The sequence below is a fragment of the Phymastichus coffea genome, unplaced genomic scaffold (assembly GCF_024137745.1).
Source record: "Phymastichus coffea isolate CEN01 unplaced genomic scaffold, Cenicafe_Pcof_1.1 PCOF00026, whole genome shotgun sequence".
NCBI lineage: Eukaryota > Metazoa > Arthropoda > Insecta > Hymenoptera > Eulophidae > Phymastichus > Phymastichus coffea.
In genome coordinates, this window is record NW_026706837.1 from 1,179,713 (window position 1) to 1,202,662 (window position 22,950).

Sequence of the window (22,950 nt, forward strand, 5' to 3'; positions counted from 1 at the left end):
CTATTTGTTCCCTAATATGAAAAAATGGCTGGCGGGGAAAATATTTTATTCAAACGAGGAAGTGATTGCAGAAACGAATGCCTATTTTACAGACTTGGACAAATCTTATTATTTGGAAGGGATTAACAAACTAGAGCAGCGTTGGATGAAGTGTATAAGCCTAAAAGGAGACTATATTGAAAAATAAAAAAGATTTATTAAAAAAAATCAAGCAGTTTTTATTTTTGCACGGACTTTTCAAACGACTCTCTTAAATGCAGAGAAAAAAAATTAGGAGTCCACTCTGCTTGCCACGCGCTCATCAACTGATACGGTAATTTTCAATTTTCGTGAACTTTATATATTTTGCGGCGAAAATACGTCTATAAAATAAAATTTTATAGATAAACGAAAAAAATGCCATCTAATAAACGAATACTAATTAACAAGGTATCTAGAAATGATTTTAGGCAATTGACAATAGAAAGATGCGGCGTTTTGAAAAATGGCTATAGAAGTTTTATCTCGAATAGAAGGAGTTGCAGATTTAGCGAAACTCGGTGCTAGGTATCATCACAATTGTCATGTAGCTTTCCATAAAACCACTGCAAAAGATTCTTCTGTTGAATTAAGTAATACTTCGTTAACTGCTCAGTATATTGCCACATATTTATAAAAACACAAAATAGAATGTCAGTTTATCATGCAATCAATCCTATAATATTTTCCGGGCGATAAGATTGTCGACATAAAATATTTGAAACAGCACCTCGAAAGAATTTTTGGTTAAGACATTATGATTCATACTTCAAAGGATAGTCATATTATAACTCATGTTAATGCAGGTGCAAAAATATTGACTCAAAATTGGTACAAAAAAAGCAAATATAGAGATTGAAAGTGAGCGTGAGAATTTTTGTAAATTAGCCGGTAGAATTATTTGCGAAGATATTAGAAACAAGTGAACGATACAGTAAGCTATCCTGTGTCAGCGAATATTGTAGATAAACTTAATGATGGTGTAACAAATTCATTGAGACTTATTTTCCAGGAAATTATTTGTACAAATAAAAGTAAGCGAAATAAATTGGACTCTGTAATTACGGCTGTATCACACATTATAATTTCTGTAACTCATCCGCAATGGTTTTTATCGTTACTTTCTATGTTTGAAAAATTATATGGTTCGAAAGAGCTGGTGCAAACATTAAATGCTGCAGGTCTTTGTACTTCCTAAAAGTTCAGTTGCTTAAAGCATATCTTTTATCTCGATCAGAAGCGGTAGCAAATAAAGAAATGTACAATAACGCGTATATTCAGATGGTTTTTGATAATGCCGATCATGACGTTAGAACAATTGATGATCGTAACACCTTTCACGTGGAAGACGTTAAACCCTGGGGACGTTATTTCCGTGACCGAACGTGTTCCACGGCTGCACAAAATGCCAAATACATTTTTTCAAGCCCAATTCAGCAAAGTAGTTGTGCAGAGGTTGTTAGATAAAGGACAAGTTAAGAACATAATGAAAAAAAAAAAAAGTCGGAGTTTTAGATTTGAATAAATATAACCATTGCTATACAAGTACGTAAAACTGATTTTTTTTGGCTAGTAGGAAAATTAAAGTATCTGAACGATTTCAAGGGGTGGAACGGCTTCATGGAGATTATAATTAAAAAATGCAAACACACGACTAGTAAAGTTCGAATTTTACCATTTATTACTAATCCGTCAAGCGATTACGATACGTTATACAACAGCTAAGTCATGGTTGCTTTATTACAGTTTAGTTACCTTAGTTAAACATTTTATGGAATGAAAGCGATCTGGTAACTGGCATTTGTACCTTGACACCCTTTACGTAAGATGTTACCCTTTTATCACGTGACGGGACATTTTAGGTACGTGGAATCATTACATATCTATTTACAAGATATGTATGAATTGATAGGGAAAATGAACGAAACCGAACACGACAAGTTCGTCACGGAAGGTTTCTTCACAGTTAGACGGTCGTACAAATTTTTTCGTGGAATTTGATCTGATATGGCCATTAAACAATTTCTCATGCGTTACAAGAAGACTGGGAGGTTTTGACACGTGGAAGAGGTGTAAGCGACGTGATTGCAACGTGGAATTTGAATATGCCATCGTTGGCTGCTCTGACCAAAGCCGTTCCGGGGTTTAATAACGTTCCCTTTGCTTCACCAGAGCAACACATCGATGCTCGTCCGAACAGAATCGAGCGCGATTTCCGCTATTTAAATAAACTAATAAATTATTTTTTAACTTATGATCTGTTTCCTGCGACGGAAAAATTTACATATATTACGTCAGGCGTGGAGGGAAATGAAAAAGAGAATGTTTATGAGTTAGCTAAGGTAGGGATTAGGTTAATGGAAGGCGCTGTAGGGGATGCATTTAGAATTTAAAATTTAAACGAGCAAACAACGTAATCTCGCTCCAATAGTCAAATACATTAAAAATCAATGGTGATGACGTTGTTATAGATTCTAATTTAATTTTTTAGCGAATAATTGTCGGTAAGGAGGGCAAGCCCAAACTAGCTAGTTATTTTAATTATGAATTGGCATCATACCCCCTGTTGCGAAAAACGGAAAAATCTAAATTATATAAGTCGTTTATACCCTTAGACAAGAGTCCTAATAATTATATTAGCGTCAATGACGAGGGTTTTTTTATGCATAAGGTCTTTTGGCCGAAAAATGATACGAGATTTTGAATAGTTATGTTAAGTTCGTTCGCCGTTATGCAATAGGTACTTTTATAATTTTCGATGGTTACCTGGACAAAGCAAAATCGACAAAAAGTGTTGAGCGAAAGCGTAGGCAACTACAATACTCGAGAATAATTAATTTTGAGTTACAAGCAACACAGTCGCAGGAGAAGTCTTTTCAAGTGAAAAAAACCAGAAAAGATTTATTGATAAATTATTAATAAAATTAGAAGAAGCAGGGTATAAAATAAAACTAGCGTATGAGGACGCAGATACATTAATTGTAGTAAATGCAATAGAAATAACGACAAATGACAAACCAGCTGTTATAGTAGCTGAAGATGTGACATGTTGATCATTTTATCGTTACTTGCGTCAAGTGACAAAAAAGTTTTCATGATAAAACCGAATGAAGGCGATATACCAGAGAAATGTTATGATTCTAACTGTTTGAAAACGAAAATTCGAAACATTTATAGGATTTTATCAATGCGTTTAGTTGTTATGATACAACTTCAGCCTTTTACAACCAGGGTAAGAAAAAAATAATTAAATTATTGAATTATGGCGCGAATTTAATAGCGAAAGCTCTAATTTTTAATAATAGGGATAGGAATAAGTATGATATAGAAAAAGCAGGTCTTCCCATAATTTCGGGAGTGTACTCAAAACAGTATAGAAAATTAAGTTTAAACGAGTTGCGGTACCGTTTATTTAAAAAAAAAGCCTTTATTTTTATTTATTTAATTTAAAAAAAAAAGTTAAATCGATGACACTGCTGCCAACGGAAGCTGCAGCGATTCAGCATTTATTCAAAAGTGGTTTGGAAACGATCTAAACCTAATCGATTGGGGTGGGTTGTTAAAGATGGGAAATTTCAGCCATTATGTGGTCCGATCAAAGTGGTGCTAACTAATTTTTTGAAATGTGATAATGTATTATAACGCAAAAACTGCGCGCCCACCTAAGCCCACATTAATAAATCCTCTTAATGCAAAAAGAGACCGCCGATCAGCTGATCCCCTAGCTCATGCGCATCGCATTGAAGCGGCCTTGAGACCTCTTGGAAAAATAATATTTACGGTCTGCCAAATTGACGCGCATAATTCTTATGCCCGCGCACAACCACACACGCACCCATAACCCGAACCGGCGACTCCCAGATAACCAGGACAGCGAGAAAAGTCTCAGCCGACACCAGTTGATCCTGCCAGTAGATACGAGGGCGGCACTACTCGCGTACACACAATAGGGAACTGCACCGTCGCCGACATCCACTAAAAGCAATGCTTACACACATGCGCACCTGACCGACCACTAGGAGGCGATGCAAACATCGGCAACGAAGCGTGACATAAACGCGAGAGCGAAACGGCGGCCATGTTGTGACGCGATCGGCAAGAGTATGAGCGAGCGCGAACGGGGGATAGACAAGAGCATGCGTGTGAGCGAGACAGACAATACCGATTCTTGTGTAGGAGCGACTGGTAGGGCTAACGAGCGTGCACGCGTAAAGGATAGGTAATAACGACGTGTAATAGACCGGCGCGCGCGACTTGATCAGCCAATCATAGAGTACGATAGTGGTAGAACGACAAATAGGGAAATGAGGCGCCAAAAACCGGCCAGTAATAAAATTGCGCGGGCTAAAAGGCTATAATAGACGGCCCTGACGATCGGCTTAGCAACAGCTTTGACCAATGAAATAAAAATCCACGAGGATATAGGGGAGGTACCGAAGGAAACGCGACGTGATGCTGAGCTAGCCGCGGCGATCATCCAGGAACTGCGAGAGTAGGTAGATGCTATCGCGAGAACATTGTTGGCCATACGGAAAAAGAGACGAAGTCGCGGGTAATCAGAAGGACGAACTGAGTGTGAGACATACACAATGTGCGCAGGAGTGAATAGCCTTCCTGGAGTGAATGCAGCCTGCCCTCCGAATCCTAGGGATACGTGCTAAGCGGGAAATTAGACAGGAGTACTTAGTAATTGTCGACTGGACCTCTGGACGCTGCAAATTGGGGCTAGCTGTGGAAGCAGAGACTTTCGTCCGGCTTTTCCTCCTTTTTCCTTAACTTCCTTGTTCTCCGTGATCAAGGACTCGAAAACGTGAGTACTCGTTAATTCTTTCTTATCCCCTCGTCGAGATTCGGGAGTGTCATGCGGACGACCGAAGCGTCCATGTTTTTGCGATGTTGCTGACTTGACCGACGGGTAGTGGTGCGCCGTGTGAAGAGGAGTGTCGCCACATAGCGTTGAATAGACTGGGTAACCTGGATTTGCTCGGACATGGGTGCGACACATTTGACCCGCGAGTGCGCGAGATTTTCCTACCCGCCATCTTTTTCTTTGCCGCGTAACCCGTCGGAAAAATTTGCGTTTGTCATGGTGCGCCGGTAAAAATTGTTCCTGTAAAATAGTTTAGGCAGATCGGAGCTGGCCTGAAATCATCAGGATCCGCGTGCGACAATTCCGATCACTTTCGGAACGCGGCGACTAGGCGTTAACTTTGAAAGTGTTTCTACAAATAAATGAAGCAACCGGACCTGGTCTGACAGGGAACACAGACTATTACATTTTGGAATAAATAGGCCATTTATTTTATAACTTTTTTTATTATTGACTCAACCTTCATCGTTAAATCTCCATATCCCCCGTAGTTGTCGCAGTTGAACTACGCGGAGCCGGCTATAGCGTGCTAACGCTTCGACGGCATTTTGTGAGTGCGCTACGGTCTTATCTACTACAATCACTACCTTGGATTGCTGCTGAGGCGACTTGAATCGTCGCTCCGACAACCCGCTGCTGAAAGGTTTCCGTGCCCGACATCTTAACTAGCCGCCGCCCGCATTTTCTTCCGTACATTAGATAAAACTGCGCTCTCGTTTTCACACTTCTAGGTGGCCAGCGAAGCCAGCGTGCGGAGAAAACAACAATCTATCTGACTTCCAGCGACCAGAGCCAGTCGACCGGCAGCGCTACCTGTCCTCCTAATGCGAGGACTGTAGCTGGCGCCAAAGACAAAATTCTAGCTGCGAATTCAGCTGACTGCGCCGCTGATGGCATTTGAGGCCGCGAAAATTTAATAAATTGTTTTTCCGCTGCCTCCTCCCGTCACAGAAAGACATAAGCCGTCAGTGTGAAAGAAGTTGTAACAAGAGATGTACTTGCGTCATGTACGGCTTGAATTACTCTAATTACTGCGGAAACAAGATATCACCGAAGACGTCGACATAATTGACGAAGTAGAAGAAATATATAATAACGTTGAGAATGACGGCAATGATAATGTAAATAATGATAATATTGAAAATGACGATGGTGATAAAGAGAATGATGATGAGAGTTACGATGATGATAATTTTAATGAAACACAAGAACGAACGATAGAAAATAGACGTAATTCCGATAGTTTATTAGATTATAAGCGAGCAAGATTAAACGTATTTTAAATTAATTATAGCATTTTTTATAAATATTTTGTTAGTTTTTTTATTGTATTAAGCTTATTGCAAAATAAAAAATTATTTTTTTATTATAATAACAATTGTTGCAATCATTAACCTTTTATTTATTCAGTAAATTGATATACCTTTAATGAATAATAATATGCACATTTAATGGAATAATAATAATTAAATAAATAACAACAATATTACTATTTTAATTAGATATTTCACTCTCTTGAGATTTACTATATCGATTAAACAAAAAAGTCGAATGTAATTAATTAGAATCAAAAATAAAGAACGAGCGGTGAATTTGAACTCACCGATTATTTTTTTTTCTTTGGGCAGAGTCACCTCCTTCACTGCGACTTTGCCTTCAAAGAGCCGATTTTCCGCGCGCTAACTCGACTATGAGAATTAATTATGACAAAAAGATAAGTGTTGGATTATTTCAAAAGAAGTATATTTCCTTTGCAAAATCTTAATAAACGTTTAGATTGCTGAGTAACTGCCAGGGACATAGAGACCAGGTTTGTTGCCCTCAACTCGTAAAAGTAGAACTATTCAAAGAACTTATCTCTAATTTTATTTTTTATATTCGTCGATAAGAATTATGTGAAACCAAATCCCACTTTTTTGCTTATCCGACTCCTGGAGACGCGAAAAGTCTAATTTTTTAAATTTAAACCATATAACCCGATGACAAATCACACGCTCTACAACTTTTCTTATATACGAGGGTGGTCTGATAAGTACTTAGCCTACAAAAGAAAAACGAAAATTTTGGAAAAGTGGCGTTTTATTTTTCAACATAGTCTCCTTTTAGTTCGATACACTTGGCCCAGCGATGCTCCAACTTGTTTAACCCGTTTGAAAAATACGTTTCCTCGAGGTCTGAAAAGTAGGCTTCCGTGGCAGCGATTACCTCCTCATTCGACTCAAATTTCTGCCCGGCGAGTGACTTTTTCAAGTTTGGAAACAAAAAGAAGTCGCACGGAGTTAAATCTGGAGAATACGGTGGATGGGGCAGCAGTTCGTAGCCTAATTCGACCAATTTGGCCATGGCGTCGGCGGAGGTGTGAACCGGTGCGTTGTTCATGAGGTGGAAGAGCACTTTTTTCTTCGCCAAATGGGGCCGTTTTTTCTGCAATTCGACGTCGAATCGGCCCAATAATTCGGCATAGTACAACCCTGTGACCGTTTTGCCCCTCTCCAGGTAGTCGATGTAGATCACACCTTGTGAATCCCAGAAAACGGTGGCCATCTCCTTTCCGGCCGATGGGGCAGTCTTCGCCTTCTTCGGAGCACTTTCGTCGGGTAAAGTCCACTGTTTCGACTGTTCCTTGGTCTCTGGTGTATACCAGTGGATCCATGTTTCGTCGAATGTCACGAAACGACGCAGAAACTCCTTCGGATTGCGCTTAAACAGCGTCAGACACTGCTCTGAAGTTGTCTCACGGTTCTGCATGTTTTCCGGAGTGATCAGACGCGACACTCATCGCACCGACAGCTTTCTCATGCCCAAAAGTTCATGCAGGACATGACCCACGAGGTCTTTTGAGATGCCTACGATCTTAGCTATCTCGCGCACCTTCAATCGTCGATCTGCCAATACGAGATCGTGAATTTTTGTCACGTTATCCTCCGTGGTAGGCGTTTTCGGAGCACCTGGACGTGGCTCTTCAAAAATTGATGTGCGACCACGTTGAAACTCGTTAAACCAATTTTTGACGGTCGCCATCGAAGGAGAAGAGTCACCGTACACAGCATCCAAGCGCTTTTTGATTTCGCTGCGCGATTTCCCTTCCAAAAACAAGAATTGAATCACCGACCGATACTGCTCTTTTTCCATTACTCAAAAATCAACGGACACACTTGTTTTCGCACGCTCTCAAAAATAAAGTACAACTCCGATCCGGCTAAAATCTTGACAGTAACCATCGAGAAGGTTGTACTACGTGATAGAATATTTCTTTTGCGAGAATGGCGCCATCGGGCGGTTAGGTTAAGTACTTATCGGACCACCCTCGTACATTATAGCTATAAAGTTGAAAATTTTTGAGTAAAACGCAAAAGACAGATAAAAAAGGCCTAATATCGTGTTTTGGACAGATAAACATTTACTGTACAAATAGCTCAAGGTTTGACAAGTACACTACCTAATATCATCAATCAGGATAATATTCCTCAACGAACGAAACGGGTTTTATGTTTTAGTATACGCGTAATTGTTCTCCTTATAGGGCAAATTTGACTCTTTGTCACGATCGGTATACATTCATTCCTCGCTCTATACTAACAATGTAGTACAGTATCACACTAACAGCTTAATAAGCGATGTCGCAGGAAAAGTCTTGGAATCACTATTCAACAAAGCAACAGAAGAAAATCCAAATCATTATCTCGGATCGATAAAGGCGTGAAGAGATCGCTGCAACCACAATTCCCAAAAGCATGTTTGTTTTATTTAGAAAAAGAAAGTGGATCGTCCAGTTTTGCAAGCTTTTTCCACACTGTACGTCTATTTCGATCAATCAACATACGCGATTAGTCGAACGCAGCAGGTGTACGTATGTGCGTGTCTCTTTCTCTGTCTGCCACACATTAAGTGTATCGTTACGTACACGCATCTCTCTCATTTCTTACTTTACACTGAGATATAGATACATACGAAATAATACAGAAACACAACGAGTTAATAAACTCATTCGTTATAAAAGTTGTAAAGAAAAACTTTATAATTTTTTGGCATGCCCTATGCCCTTCATTTAAAGAAAGCAACTTTTGTTAACAATATCTCAAAAATCAGACATAATTTATTTCAAATATAAAAAATTCTTATGTTTTCACTCCTGATATTTGATGATTTTATTTTATTAAATTTCTGATCTTAGGAGTTATTCTATTCCTAGGAGGATCTTAGGAGTTATATATTCCTCTTTGTATTCCCCACTCTTCATATCTCTCTTATTAGACCATTCAATCTTTCTCTTTCTATTCTTATACAGCGTGAGTGACTTACTAGGAGCATATACAAACGTATTCTATCAGTTTTATTTTAATTTGCTTGGACATGATGTGTTTATACCGTACTGACAAAAAATTATTGTTTTATTTAATTGATGTTATAATTTATATTGACGTTATATATGTGAGGAAATAATTTTTATTTTAATCAACATTGCAATACAAAGCATATTAAAAAAACGTAGGTTTATATTTAATTTATTACTATATTTGATTTGAAATTATTGATTTTATATATTTAACAGATGTATACTGAGGTGGCAATAAATTGAATTGCGAAACGTTTACAAGAAAAACAAGGTGTGTAATTATTTACAGGGATAACTCCTAAGATCAGAAATTTAATAAAATAAAATAATTTATTTCAAATATTGCACAAACACATATTCGAACAATAACTGCAAAATTTCAATGTTTCAAAAAATGAATTTTTTCTTGACTTGGGTATATGTAACGTTAAGTAATTTAGTACGCAAATTAATAGACATACTTATAAGATTTATACATAAATTTAAAGACATATGATTATTTGACTATTAATATAAACATATATAATTTCATTGTTTCAGGTTTGCTTTTGAAAATTATGAACTACCTGTGCGAAAATAACGTTCTATCTAATGAAGCTTTCCTAGCATGGGAGAAAAACGAAGATAGTTTTGAAAGAGAAGGAAAATCTGTTGCAGTTGTTTCACTGAAGTCATTTTTTATTCCTTTAAAAGAAGTTGAAGATATTTCGAGCGGGGAAGATGCGTGAAAGCTGATAGGTCATAAATAATGAAATACCGACCATCGATTGTTTGTGGTCACATCAATCCCAGTCTTTCGCTGTACTAAAGATCTTTATACATACACAAATATTGCAAGATTCTAGAGGCGATACTTAGTTTGAAATGGATAATTGCAGCCAAATTACTGTTGCTTTATCAAATTCATACCATTAAGTTTTAGAGATGAATATTGCAAATGTCATAAAGGGGTGCGTGTATTATAGCGTATGAAATTATAAAAACTTTACAGTTTTCGTAAAGTTAATAGTATAGTTTATTATAAAAAAAAAGTGGACGAATAGCAAGCATGAATGCAACGATCGTATTTGAGATACGTTATACATATTGGAAATAAATATTTACAAATCATTATAATTAATAGAATACAAATATAAATACAGTTGTTTACACACCTCCACACTAGCGTGAAGTCTCGCATATATATGTATATGTATATGTATATGTATATGTATATGTATGTGTGTATATATGCACTGAATCTGTAAATGTAGATATAAGTATAGATACATATACTAATAATATATGCATATATATACATATAATTTCATACACCGATACACGTATGAACTTTATCAATACAGACGACATGTTGAAATAAAATATTGACATAATATAGTTTGATTTATTCAACGTACTGCCAGCTAGTAATGTAAATTACATCAAAAGTAAAATGACAAGTTCTTTCTTACTTGATTTCACTCGATCGGCATATTATAAATTGGATAATTTAATTTTTTATTTAAAAAATATAAATTTAAAAGCATAATCATTATTTGTGTAATTTCTTACAAGTAATGTGTAGACTTCATTGCATTATGTATAAAATGATGCACACATCTTTTTAAATAAGCTCTATTTTGGACTATATGATTATAGATTGAGACATAATAACAAATCATGAAATAAGTAAGATATTTTCTTATGAAAGTAATATTATTTAGTACGTGATTCGACAGAAAATTTAATTCTTAGTTTAAGTGTGTTTGTTTGTAATAAATAAAAATTTTGCCGAAAAATATGGTATTCGTCTCTGATCCTTATCACGAGTTAGGTATCTTGGATCCTCCATTCTCTTTTAGTGGTTCGAAGGCAATCTAAATCATCGTAAAGATGAGATTCGTTTTATTTAGATTTTATGGATCCTTAAAAGTAGAGAGAGATTACGTTAATTGTTCGATAACGAATAACCACTGGCTAACACATGTATGGAATAGGGATACAGGTGATGTTACTTCACTTGTTCGTTGCTTAAACAACGGATCTAACTTGAGGAAGTACAGGATTGTTCTATTACAGATACCCAGCGAGACGATTAGTTTTAAGAGAACGTGAAGTTATATACCTTCGTAACATATAATTTTTTCATAATGTGGCCAGATCTTTCTTGATGAGAATGGATGAGTTATCCTAAGTAACCTTTAGGACGAAATTGGTTCCGTGGAGAAGATGTGTAACATGAGATAGGGGAGGCCCGGGTAAAACAGACATCCCGATGTTTCTGGAATTATGAAAATATAGGTATATTCACTACGACATAAGCATACGAATTCGGTTTGAGCGTAGTACTTACAGCGATAATAGCGAGTGTAAATCACCTTTGTTTGTATTTGACAGCCGAATTACGACTTTTTACATATAAAAAAATTAATCAATTTTCCGATATAATATTTAAAATATTTTAAAAACAGTATAGAGCTGCTATATTAGTTAATAGTTAACTAATCTATTGTGTAAACTATTGGTTAATTTTTGTAACCTTATTGCATTAAAAAAATGATTGTGTTTTCATACCGGACAAGATGGACCCGGGCAAGACAGATACCCTCTAAAATTACTTTTTTTTTTAAATGTTTATTTTTTTTTTCAATTTCGGTATTTTTATGTGTAATTTCGAAATATAATTTGTTATTCAGCTTAATTATGCAAAATGATTTCCCGTAAGATATCAATTTTCTCCCGTAAATTAAAAAAAATTTCAGTATTAAAAAAAACTTCTTTACTTGATCAAATATTTTTTAGTGTAATAATTACTCATATTTGATAATTTGTATGTTTAACTTGCACTAGAAATGAAATAGAATTTTTTTTTAGCTTTTAGAACCTTTTTTCTTAAGGTATCCGTCTTGCCTGGCGATATTTGAAGCATATAAAATTTCATGACATTTTTTATCGACCTATTGTACGAGTTAAAATAATTTTTCAGAGTTATATGGTAACTATATAGACATGCTGATTTTCATGCCAACTTTGAATACATATATAATTTTTGATGGATATTTTGTTATAGTTTGTTATTTAGAACGTGATTGTTTTATTTTTCCTTAAGATTTCTGTCTTACCCGGGTTTCCCCTGTTATGCGATACAGCATGTTGAATATGTGCGAATAGCTCTTAGATTTCGCGCAGACATTTATATGGAAAAAGAGCGACTTAAGTAATTAATAACAAGACTTAGTCTACAAAGTTAAAATATATTGTATATAGAAAAGTTAAATTATAAAAAATAATACAGGTAAAAAAACTAATTTTCATAGTAATAAAAATTATAAGTTTCACAACTATAATCGATATGTGCATGTACTACTGTGGGCAAAAAGTAAGGTGAATTTTCAATTTAAACTTCGCGGGCTTAACATTTCGGGCTAGTTCTTTTTTTCTTGAGTTGGTAGGACTGCGAATGACATCTGGGACAAATTTCATGTCAATGTCATCATCAGTAATACTACTGTGGGCAAAAAGTAAGGTGAATTTTCAATTTAAACTTCGCGGGCTTAACATTTCGGGCTAGTTCTTTTTTTCTTGAGTTGGTAGGACTGCGAATGACATCTGGGACAAATTTCATGTCAATGTCATCATCAGTAATATATTTACGCTTGTGTTTACCAAACGACCAAGAGTGCATGTTTCGATTTTTACAATGTCTGATTTAATTGAGCAAAGAAGTGCCATCAAATTTTGTTTGCGGAATGAAATTTCGGCTGCGGAAACGTTGAGGATGTTGCGGAAGGCCTTTGGTGATTCTACCATGTCGCAGAAAAATGTTTATAAGTGGTACAAAGACTTCAAAGAGGGTCGAGAACGTGTTGATGACTTGGAGCGCTCCGGACGACCATCGACGTCAACAGATGACCAACACGTCAATAAAGTGAAGGAATTAGTGCTCGAAAATCGTCGGTTGACTGTTAGAGACCTTACTGATATGATCGGAATATCAGAAGGATCTGTGAAAACAATTTTGAAAGACCATTTGGGCCTACGAAAAGTCAAATCTCGTTTGGTACCGAAAACGCTCAATTTCTTGCAAAAAAGTCGCCGCGTTGATGTGTGTGAAACAATGCTTTCTGACTATCAGGACAAGCTCAAATGCATGATTACGGGAGATGAGACTTGGATTTATGCTTACGACCCTGAAACAACCGACCAATCAAGCGAATATCGTGCTAAAGGCGAGGCCAGACCGAAAAGAGCACGTCAAAGTCGTTCAAAAATCAAGGTCATGATGACAGTTTTCTTCGATTTTCGTGGTGTGGTGCACTATGAATTCCTTCCACCCGGCCAAACTGTTAATAAGGAATATTATTTGAGCGTTATGCGTCGTTTGCGTGAAGCAATTCGTCTAAAAAGACCAGAATTATGGGCCAACAACTCTTGGTTTTTGCATCACGATAATGCACCATCTCACACTGCACTCGTTCTTCGTGACCATTTCGCCAAAAATTCGACGCATATCGTTCCGCAACCACCGTATTCGCCTGATTTGGCTCCGTGTGACTTCTGGCTATTCCCAAAACTCAAGAGACCACTCCGGGGAACGCGTTTTGAGTCGATTGAGGAGATAAGAGCTGAATCGAAGAAGGCGCTGATGGCTATACCGGAAAGGGACTATTTGGCATGTTTCGAGGATTGGAAAAAACGTTGGCATAAGTATATTTTATCGGGAGGGGATTACTTCGAAGGGGATGACATTGATGTAGAAGAATAAATAAAGATTTTTCATTTTACAAACAAATTCACCTTACTTTTTGCCCACAGTAGTATGTGCGCGCTCGTGTGTGTGTGTTATTTTTTATTAATTTTTTTTATGAGAGTTGAAGAATGCTTCATATACCGGAACAAACTACCTTGGCTCGCCGTCTGTAATACTGCTCAATTTGGGCTTACCCATCAATCTCTGGTCTGTCTATTCTGCCTATATCCTCCGCGGGAACCACCGCTAGGCATTACTTCTTCGAGAAGGTCTCAGCTGGTTCAGCTGTGTCTTCTTCCATCACCATCGTCCGATAATCTTTTTTTTTCAACATCATTCGGTCCTCCTCTGACAAGACTCGGCCTCAACACCTACGTTCCTTTACATAGGATAAAATACCCACGTTTTACCAAATTAGTTATCTTTGTTAGATCCATTGTGTCTCATTTTTTCGAATCTCTTATAAGGATCAGTTGATTTACTATGGATGTGGAGAAGGCTATTACCGTTTCCTATCCCTCCGGTGATCTGATAAGGCACTTTTCAAAGCCTTTAGGTGTAAGAGAACCACTCCAGGTATGAAGCGTTGGCAATCTTCTTGGCATCATGGACATTTAAATAAGTTGGGGTAGGCGGGGCATTCAGCGCTCCAGTATACATTGATACAGGGGAGATAGTTGCAGTTGCAGCCATGGCTAGTGCACCCGTATTAGTTAAAAGGTGATGAGGCCGTGATTTCTACTCGTCCAATTAACATATGGAATAATACGGTGGATCCAGCAACCTTTAGCGTCTTGATACCATCTTCGCTACCACGCTTGGATCATTTCTTGCCACCAACGTTTCCTGCTATTCATCAGCATGGTTTTCTTCAGTACGCTTTTATTCTCGATATTTGTCTGCTCTCTGATATGCCATTAAAACAATGGGTATAATTCCTGCAATTACTGAAATCCGATACAAAGCTGTAAGCCTAGACGACTCTAGGTACAGCTATTCTACGAATTTCTCGGTAAGAGGCTCCGTTTGTTTTAATGTTTTTCATAGCATCATCTCAAATCGGGGTTCCGTATAAAAGTACAAAGCTTATTACTAATGAGAGCTGGGCGCTTCGTGGCTGTTTGTAGTATTAAATTGATTTTCGCTTACGCACAAGTTTTTCATCGATTGATCAGTGTAAGGGGTTTCTAACACGTTTTTGTCTCCTTGTCGAAGTTGTATTTCTTTTTATCATCCTGCTGCATTCTGCCAACATATTTATACCCCACCTTCCTTGATATCTACGTTCAAATTCTTTTAAGCTTGGTGAAACCTTTCACCTTGTTCTTCACTAAAGTTACCGTTATTTTCAGGAAATTGATCAATATGAGAATCAAGAAAATGAAGCTTTGCGTTTATTAGGCTGCCTAATTTCTGGTAATTGCGTACTATTCTTTTGACAATATTCATATACTTTACGTCTTTTATGTTACCCAAAAATTTTGTTGACACCTCTTTACATGCTGCTTTCTCGGATTCATTCACAGTTGTGTCAAAGTTTTCATCTCTAAATAAAGTATGGATTTCAGGACCGTCAAAAATGTCTTCTTTTAATTTAGCATCTAATTTCTTATGAAACACTTTTTCTAAGTATTCAAAACATTGGTCATTTTTGTCCAAGACTTTGACTAATTGTTTCATCGACCTAAGCTTTACATGCAGAGGAGGTATAAAAATTTTAGACGAATTCACGAAAGGTTCTTTAAGAATATTCTGTTTTTCAGGTTCAAATAACTCTCTTGGTGACCACTTCTGTTTTTTGTAATGATTTGTTCTATCTCTACTGTCGACTATACAAAATAACATGGATATTTTGTGAATCTAAATTGTTGTCTTAATATCATGGATAAAATTTTCAAGTTTTCCATATTTGCCAATTATGTTCTTTGTAATTTATTTTTGTCAAAACCATTTCAAGATTTGAATACTCTTCTTTGAGCGTAGTTGAATGTGCAAATGGTATAGAAGCATACTTGTTTGTATTGTGAAGAATTACTACTTTGAGCCTGCGCTGTGATGAATCAATCAACAGTTGCCAATCCTCAGGTTTGAACACGTCTGGCTTTAATTTATCTGAGTCCTTTTATGTCAGTGCAGTAAACTAGATCTGCATCTTCCTTAAAATACTTAAGAAACTTTTCCTCTCGGTTACGATATGCACTTATTATAGTACCCTTTGTCACCATACTTCTTCTCTTTAAGTCTAAAGCTAGTAACTCCGATTGTTCTTTGGTTAAACCAATCTTTCTAATTAAATCATTGAGACTTTTCTGATCATATTTCTCAACTGTTCGCTCTCTACCGAAAAGAACATATTCTTCACCATTGTTTAGAGAAAGATTTTCTTTACTTTCATCGGATTTGTAAAAATCCTCCTCATTTGTTGCGTTATCTTGTTGTCAGTTTCTTGTTCGTTAATTTAATTTGTCAAATCATCATTTACTTTTAGAGCACCCATACCTGTTGTAAAACTATCCCGAGACTTTTCATTCTTGAATGCTTCTACACATACTTTTTGTGAAAACTCAACGCTCTGAACGCTAGGACAAACTATACTTTATTTCTTAACTTTACTTCTATTGTTTTTACACAAAAATAACAATTGTTTTTATCTTCTGGTTCTTTCCACTTTGTAGTTGTCGTAACCTTTAATTTGGCCCTGTCCTGATTTGAACTGACTCGATTTATTATTGTGTAACATGAGCCACGTACCGTATGAAGGACCCAGGTTTTGTCTTGTAACGAAAGCTCGTTCGTTAACTATTATTTAAGGTGGGCAAGTGAGGCGCACTCGCTCATAACAATTGAGGCGGGAATGGGGAAGAGGCAAATCAATGAAAATGGTTAATATCTTTATACACACAAACACATTCGCATTTAAACAAATATAATTAAATCAAACAAAAGTCAAATTACACTTAAACTTCGCAAATACCGCACATTAACAAACCGCATAGTGATAAGCCGCATTACACACACTTTAATCGAATAAACACAACGACGTCCTTAACAACTATTACAAAAAAGAATAAATTAACTAACTTATCGCGCCCACAAATCTATAGAAAACACAACGCGCGTCGCCCGGCTGAACTCCTGTCACCGCTGGCCGTCCACCGTCTAACTCCGGTCGAATCCGAAAACCTTCGGAGTCTCTACTCGATTTACTAACGTCTGTATCGCTCGTTTTTCCTCGCGATCTACAGCTTCTTCCGTCGTTTTTTTCTCTCCCCACTTGACCTACTTATTAGGCGGCGCGCGACCAATGCGCTAATTGGTCCTAAACGCGCGCCTGTCTAATCTTGCGTAGGTAACGCACGCGCCCGACTATTTCTCTCTTTCTCTCTCTCTCTCTCTCTCTCGGTGAATCTGCACGTATATTTTATTTGTCCGCTATTTGTTGCGTGGTACTGATATCTCGCTTTGCGAGTTGAGCAACTTTTGATCGCAGGTGGTGCGTTTCTTACTGGCCTACGCTTTTGTTAATAATCGTTCCAATAGGCCTTTTTATTTAAGCCAGTAAAGTCTCAAACACCACCGATAATTTTGTGTATTTTTGCTGAGCTCTGGAGCCATCTTTCTGCGAGAATTTACCGTCATTGACCTTGTCATCACTTGCCTGCGCCTGTGATTACGTTCTTCTGATGACCATCGACTGATTTGCTTTCTTAAAGAAGAGATGAGAAACTCAGTGGTCCAGTGAAATTTACTTTTATATACCTATTTGAGACTTGTAATGGTGTTTGTTTAGTTCATGTATATATTTTACGGTTTATCAGTGCTTGTTTATATTATAATCTTATGTTAATCTATGCGTAAGTAACTCGTTTGTGACTGTTTACGTTGGCGTATTTGGATTCTTGTGCGCGAAATTTGAATATAATTTGCATATCGATTTGTCTAGCGAGAGGGCGCCACGCCTCGATTACCGATTGTTAAGTGTGGGCGTTCCTTGAATTCGCTACAGATGTCATTGCGTGCTTTTATGAATGAATGAGTGAATTTTCCGTTGCTTCTGATGCCTGATATGAATAAGCAGCGTAATAAAACTTTGTGTACGCGTTGCTCTGATAATATTGCCGGTGCGCTAAGATATTGTGAGGTTTGCGCTCGTATTTTTCATCCAGGCTGTGTAACTTATTATCTTAAGTCGAAATCAGCGGAAGCTTGTTGCGCACTTCATTTGGATCGGATTATCACGAGACAAAAATATTTAGCGCTGCTCAACGCTACCAACTCGGCTAGTTTATCTGCTGCGGCCCGTTCTTCCACTTTTGATAGCGTGCGTAACGTTGTGGAGACCAATATGAATCTATCATCTGATAGCTCATCCAACATGCACGCAGATAATAATGATCTCCCGCAGAATTGGGGCACACTTTCCCAATCCGATCAATTGGCTGCGATTTTTCGGAACCAGAATGCTATTGCTGCGCAAACAAGGTCGAAGCTAGATGCGTTTGCTGAACGATTTGAAACGCAGGATAGAATAATAAACAATCTGGTGAATGAAAATGTCGTTCTGCTTGGTGACATCGACCAGCTGAAGGATCTCTACGCTCGAGCTGTGCCTAGTATCCAGATAAGAGTGACTGGCCTGCCATCGTCGTGCGCCGTGCCTCTCGATGACCTTGGTACACGAATTTTTGGAGTTCTTGGTATTAGCCATTTATCTGCGGACATCATCGAGACAAGGCCCTTCGCGCGTCGTGTGATGCCGCAAGACACTTCAAGCCAACTGGGTTCAGATGGTGGGGCGACTAACCGGCAGCGAAACACGCCCTCGCGAGTGGAGTCGTTCTCCTTCGTGATTAGGCTAAAGTCCTCCGAGGTGCGCAGATTCATCCTTGAAGCTAAGCGCAAATTCGGCCGCATTAAGCTGTCTGCTCTTGTCGGTGGCTCGTCCCACAGCGAAATTGGGCTTTACGAGTTGGTTCCACAGCCGGTGCATGAGTTACGCATGTTGACGAAATCACGTGCAGAGGCCTTAAATTATAAATATGTGTGGCTGCGTGATGGCAACATTTATGTTCGCAAAGACGATAAATCGGAGCGCCGTGTGATTGTGACCGAAGCTGATCTTGATCGTTTGGAATGTCACCAATTACCCACAAGCCCTACCTGCCCAATTAGAGTCTCCTCGAAAGGGTTGCGTATAGCTCATGTCAATGCAAGCTCGCTGGATCACCATTATGCTGAAATTAGGGAACTTCTAATAGAGGAGAATATCGATATCCTTGCTGTTACGGAAACTTGGTTGACACCAAATCATGGTGATGTTCCGTATTCCATCGATAGTTACAGCTTTGCTCGTAATGATCATGGCCTTCGATCGGAGACAGGCAAGCGCGCTTATGTTCAGGGCGGTGGTGTGGCTTGTTACATGCGTAAAAGCATGAGTTTCAGTGTGATTGAGTCGTCATCCATCAAGGTTCGAAATGAGACCGAGTACATGATTTTAGATATAACTGTAGCTAATAAGAAGATTTTATTTTGCGTTGCCTACCGTAGACCTGAAGGTCGTGTCTTATCTGGCCTATTTAAGCGGATTCAGGAGCTTTCACATCGGTATACGGGTGTGATCATCTTTAGGGATTTCAATTCAGATGTTTGTGATCGGAACGATAGCTATGGAGTCCATTTGAATAAACTTATCTCGGGCTATTCTCTGTTCTTGGTCCCTTTCAATGCGACTCATCATACGGCCAGCTCAAACAAATTGATTGATATCATCCTGGTTGATTCGCCTGATTGTGTAGCATTTACTAAACAATCACGTGCTCCATACATTAACGGGCATGACTATTTAATTTGTGATGTCGACCTTAGCATTTGCATTGACAAATCGAAGAGCTATACTTTTTGTTCATTCAAGCACATTTCACCAGATCGTTTTGCTCGGACACTTGATTTTGCTTTGATGCCCCTGAATTCATCCCGACCAGATGATGTCGACCAATATTTGAGTTCATTTGAGGAAATACTCTCCACCAGTCTTGACGAACATGCGCCCTTCGTGACACGAAGAATCAGGACAAATTCTGCTCCGTGGATGTCGGCGGATCTTAAAGATCTGCGCAAGCATAGAGATCGACTATATAAGCGTGCCAAGCGTTCGCGAAATCGGCTCCATTGGTTGGAGTATAAGGAAGTCCGTAGACGGCTTCGCAAAAGCATTGACTTAGCTCGAATAGAATATATTACAAAGTCCCTTGATGGTGCGTGCAGGAAGTCGGAACTATGGCGTCTTTTAAATAGGTTTGGCATTACGAATGATGTAGCTGGCTCGCCACTGCGACTATTCTCGGCGCGAGATTTGAACTGTCACTTCAATTCAATGGCTACGAGACATCCGCTTTGCTCGAGTGACAAATTGCAAGATATTCTAGCTTTGCCATTAGTGCTGAACCGTGAAATTTTTTCATTTGCGCCGATTACTAAGACTGAGGTTTTGAATTCTCTCAAATCCTGTCTTCCGAGGGCGAAGGGCCGTAGCTTTGATGATTTGTCTCTTACCTACTTCAAGCAAGTTTTTCTTTCGCTAGTTCCTTCGCTAACAAATCTGTTTAACATGTCTCTGGAGACTAGGCAGTATCCTACCAGATAGAAGAGGGCTGCAATCATTCCCCTTAGCAAGGTCCCAAACCCTAAAACTCCGTCAGACACACGTCCGATTGTTAATCTTCCTCATTTTGCCAAGATTTTCGATAAAATTATCGCCCAGCGGATCACTGATTTTTTGGAGAGAAACAATCTCATTTCTGATTTCCAATCGGGCTTTCGCAAGCATTACAGCACGCAGACAGCTCTTTTGAAGATCACTGAGGATATTCGCCTTGGCTTCGATGAGGGTTATGTAACAATCTTGCTCTTATTTGATTTCAAGAAGGCGTTTGACTCTCTCGATCTACTGTGCTTCTTGTGATTCTTAGGGAATTAAACTTCTCGGATGATGCTGTTATGTTTATCTATTCTTATATAACGGGCCGTTTCCAGGGAGTACTTGATCTTGATGGTACCATCTCAGAGTTCCTCGTAGCCACTTCGGGGGTTCCACAGGGTTCTGCACCTGGTCCTATCATATTTCTGATATTTATAAATTCTCTTTTACTGGTCCTATTCCATTCTGTTGGTATGCTTTTCGCCGATGACCTCCAAATTTACATTCAGTGCAAACCTAATGAGGTAAACGATGGAATCTTGAAACTAAACCAGGATGGAAATCGACGGCTATGCTATTCGGATCAGTCCAACAATTACGCTTTCTGGATTTGAGTGCACTATATCCAATCGTCATTGGAGATAACGTCATTCCGCTCGTGCCTACTGTAAAGGACTTGGGGCTCATCATGTCTAATAGTCTTCAGTGGAACTCGCAGGTGGCCCAGGTTTTATCGCGTGTGCACGGTGCACTGCATAAGTTGCGAAGAAGAGGTTCGATTCTGCCGTTAGCCCTTCGCAAGCAGTTGGTTGTTGCCCTTGTGTTGCCACACTTCGATTATGCGTGACTGGTCTTTTGCGATCTGCCTGATTATCTCAACATTAAGCTCCAGCGTCTGCTAAATGTTTGCGTTCGTTTCGTTTTCAGACTTAAGAAAGACGCCTGTCTTAAGCCTTTCTACGACAAGTTAGGTTGGCTATCGATCCGAGCGAGAAGAAGGTACTTTATGGCCTCGGTACTGTACCAAACCTTTACTACTCAAAAGCCGGAGTACTTGTATGCCTTATTCCCGCCGCCGAAAGGCGAAATTCGGCGCTCTGGGCGTCTTCAACAATCTAGCTTTGCTATCCCTCTGGCTCGTACTGCCGCATATGAAAGTTCATTTACAGTACAAGCCATGATCCTTTGGGACTCATTGCCCGCTTCTTTACGTCTCAGGGAAAACAGTGCAAATTTTAGACTGGGATTGTTGGAGTACCTCAAAGCACGTGATATTTGTTTCACGGAATAGATTTGTTTCACAGAATAGATTGTTAAGATGGTTGCTGGTTGCAGTTGGCGCACAAGTTTGTCTTGGTCTGGCTTTAAATGTCTTGCGTTAACACAAGGGGTATACTGTGCTAATTTGTTATTTGCTGCTGAATTCTCAAACTGCCATGTCTGTCCCGTATTGCTTACGTTTTGCTCCGCGTTGTTATAAATTGTTGTAATTTCTGTCGGCGGCTCTTATTGTTATTACTGTTGTATATAGTAGTCTGGTTCTACTACCGACTGATCGTTTTTGTTATGCGTTATTTATATTGTATTTTTATTTGTATGTATTACATTACGCTAATTGCCATAAGGCCAAAATGTGGCTATGGCATAAATAAATTCTCTATCAATCAATCAATCAATCTAACATCTCTATACTCTCTCTGTCGCCAGCGTAGCCGCTTCGAACTTGCTCGGCCCCGCTCGGCAATCTCCGTCAGCTGAAACAGAGACCATGCATTAGACGCATTCTTAAATGCGCCTAACGCTGGTCACCGTGCCTTGCCGAGAGAGAGGGAAACTTAGGAAAATTCCGACGAGAACAAGCGCAACGCTTGCTCCCGTCACAGTCTTATTGTAAAATGTCACTGTCAAAGCACATCCTATATGAATGGCTTATTGACTCTATAATTTTTCTTCTGCTTTTCATCATGACGTATAGAGAACATACATAACAGAAGTTATCCAAATTTCTTATAAACTTATAAATAAATCGGTTGCCGGAGGTCCCAGTAAAGTTAATTGGAGGTTGAAGCTTGAAACATGCCATAAATTGAATGTAAACCCCACACGCTAGGAATCCTGTTCCATCGCAGATGAGTCCGCCGTCCTAGGGGTGATGACTCCCATATCTCCCCAGACCTAAGTATGAGAGCTTTCTGACTTTGACAAAGACAATGTCAACTCGTCGTCAGATACATTACGGCATCATCCTCACATTCTAGCGCTCCTCTGCAAGACAGCGCGCCTTCTCTAGTTTCTTT

General features: G+C 38.6%; 1 protein-coding gene across 3 annotated transcripts in view; it reads left to right on the forward strand.

Annotated features, from left to right (window-relative positions):
• LOC131675580 (eukaryotic translation initiation factor 4 gamma 3-like) overlaps positions 1-10,994 on the forward strand; it is a 795,898-nt gene extending 784,904 nt beyond the window's left edge. For all 3 annotated transcript variants that reach the window (XM_058954612.1, XM_058954614.1, XM_058954613.1), the window contains one exon: positions 9,765-10,994. In XM_058954612.1, coding sequence (XP_058810595.1) covers positions 9,765-9,952 — 188 coding nt within the window. In that variant the 3' untranslated portion in view covers positions 9,953-10,994. The remainder of the gene's footprint in view (positions 1-9,764) is intronic.
• Positions 10,995-22,950: the final 11,956 nt, after the last annotated feature.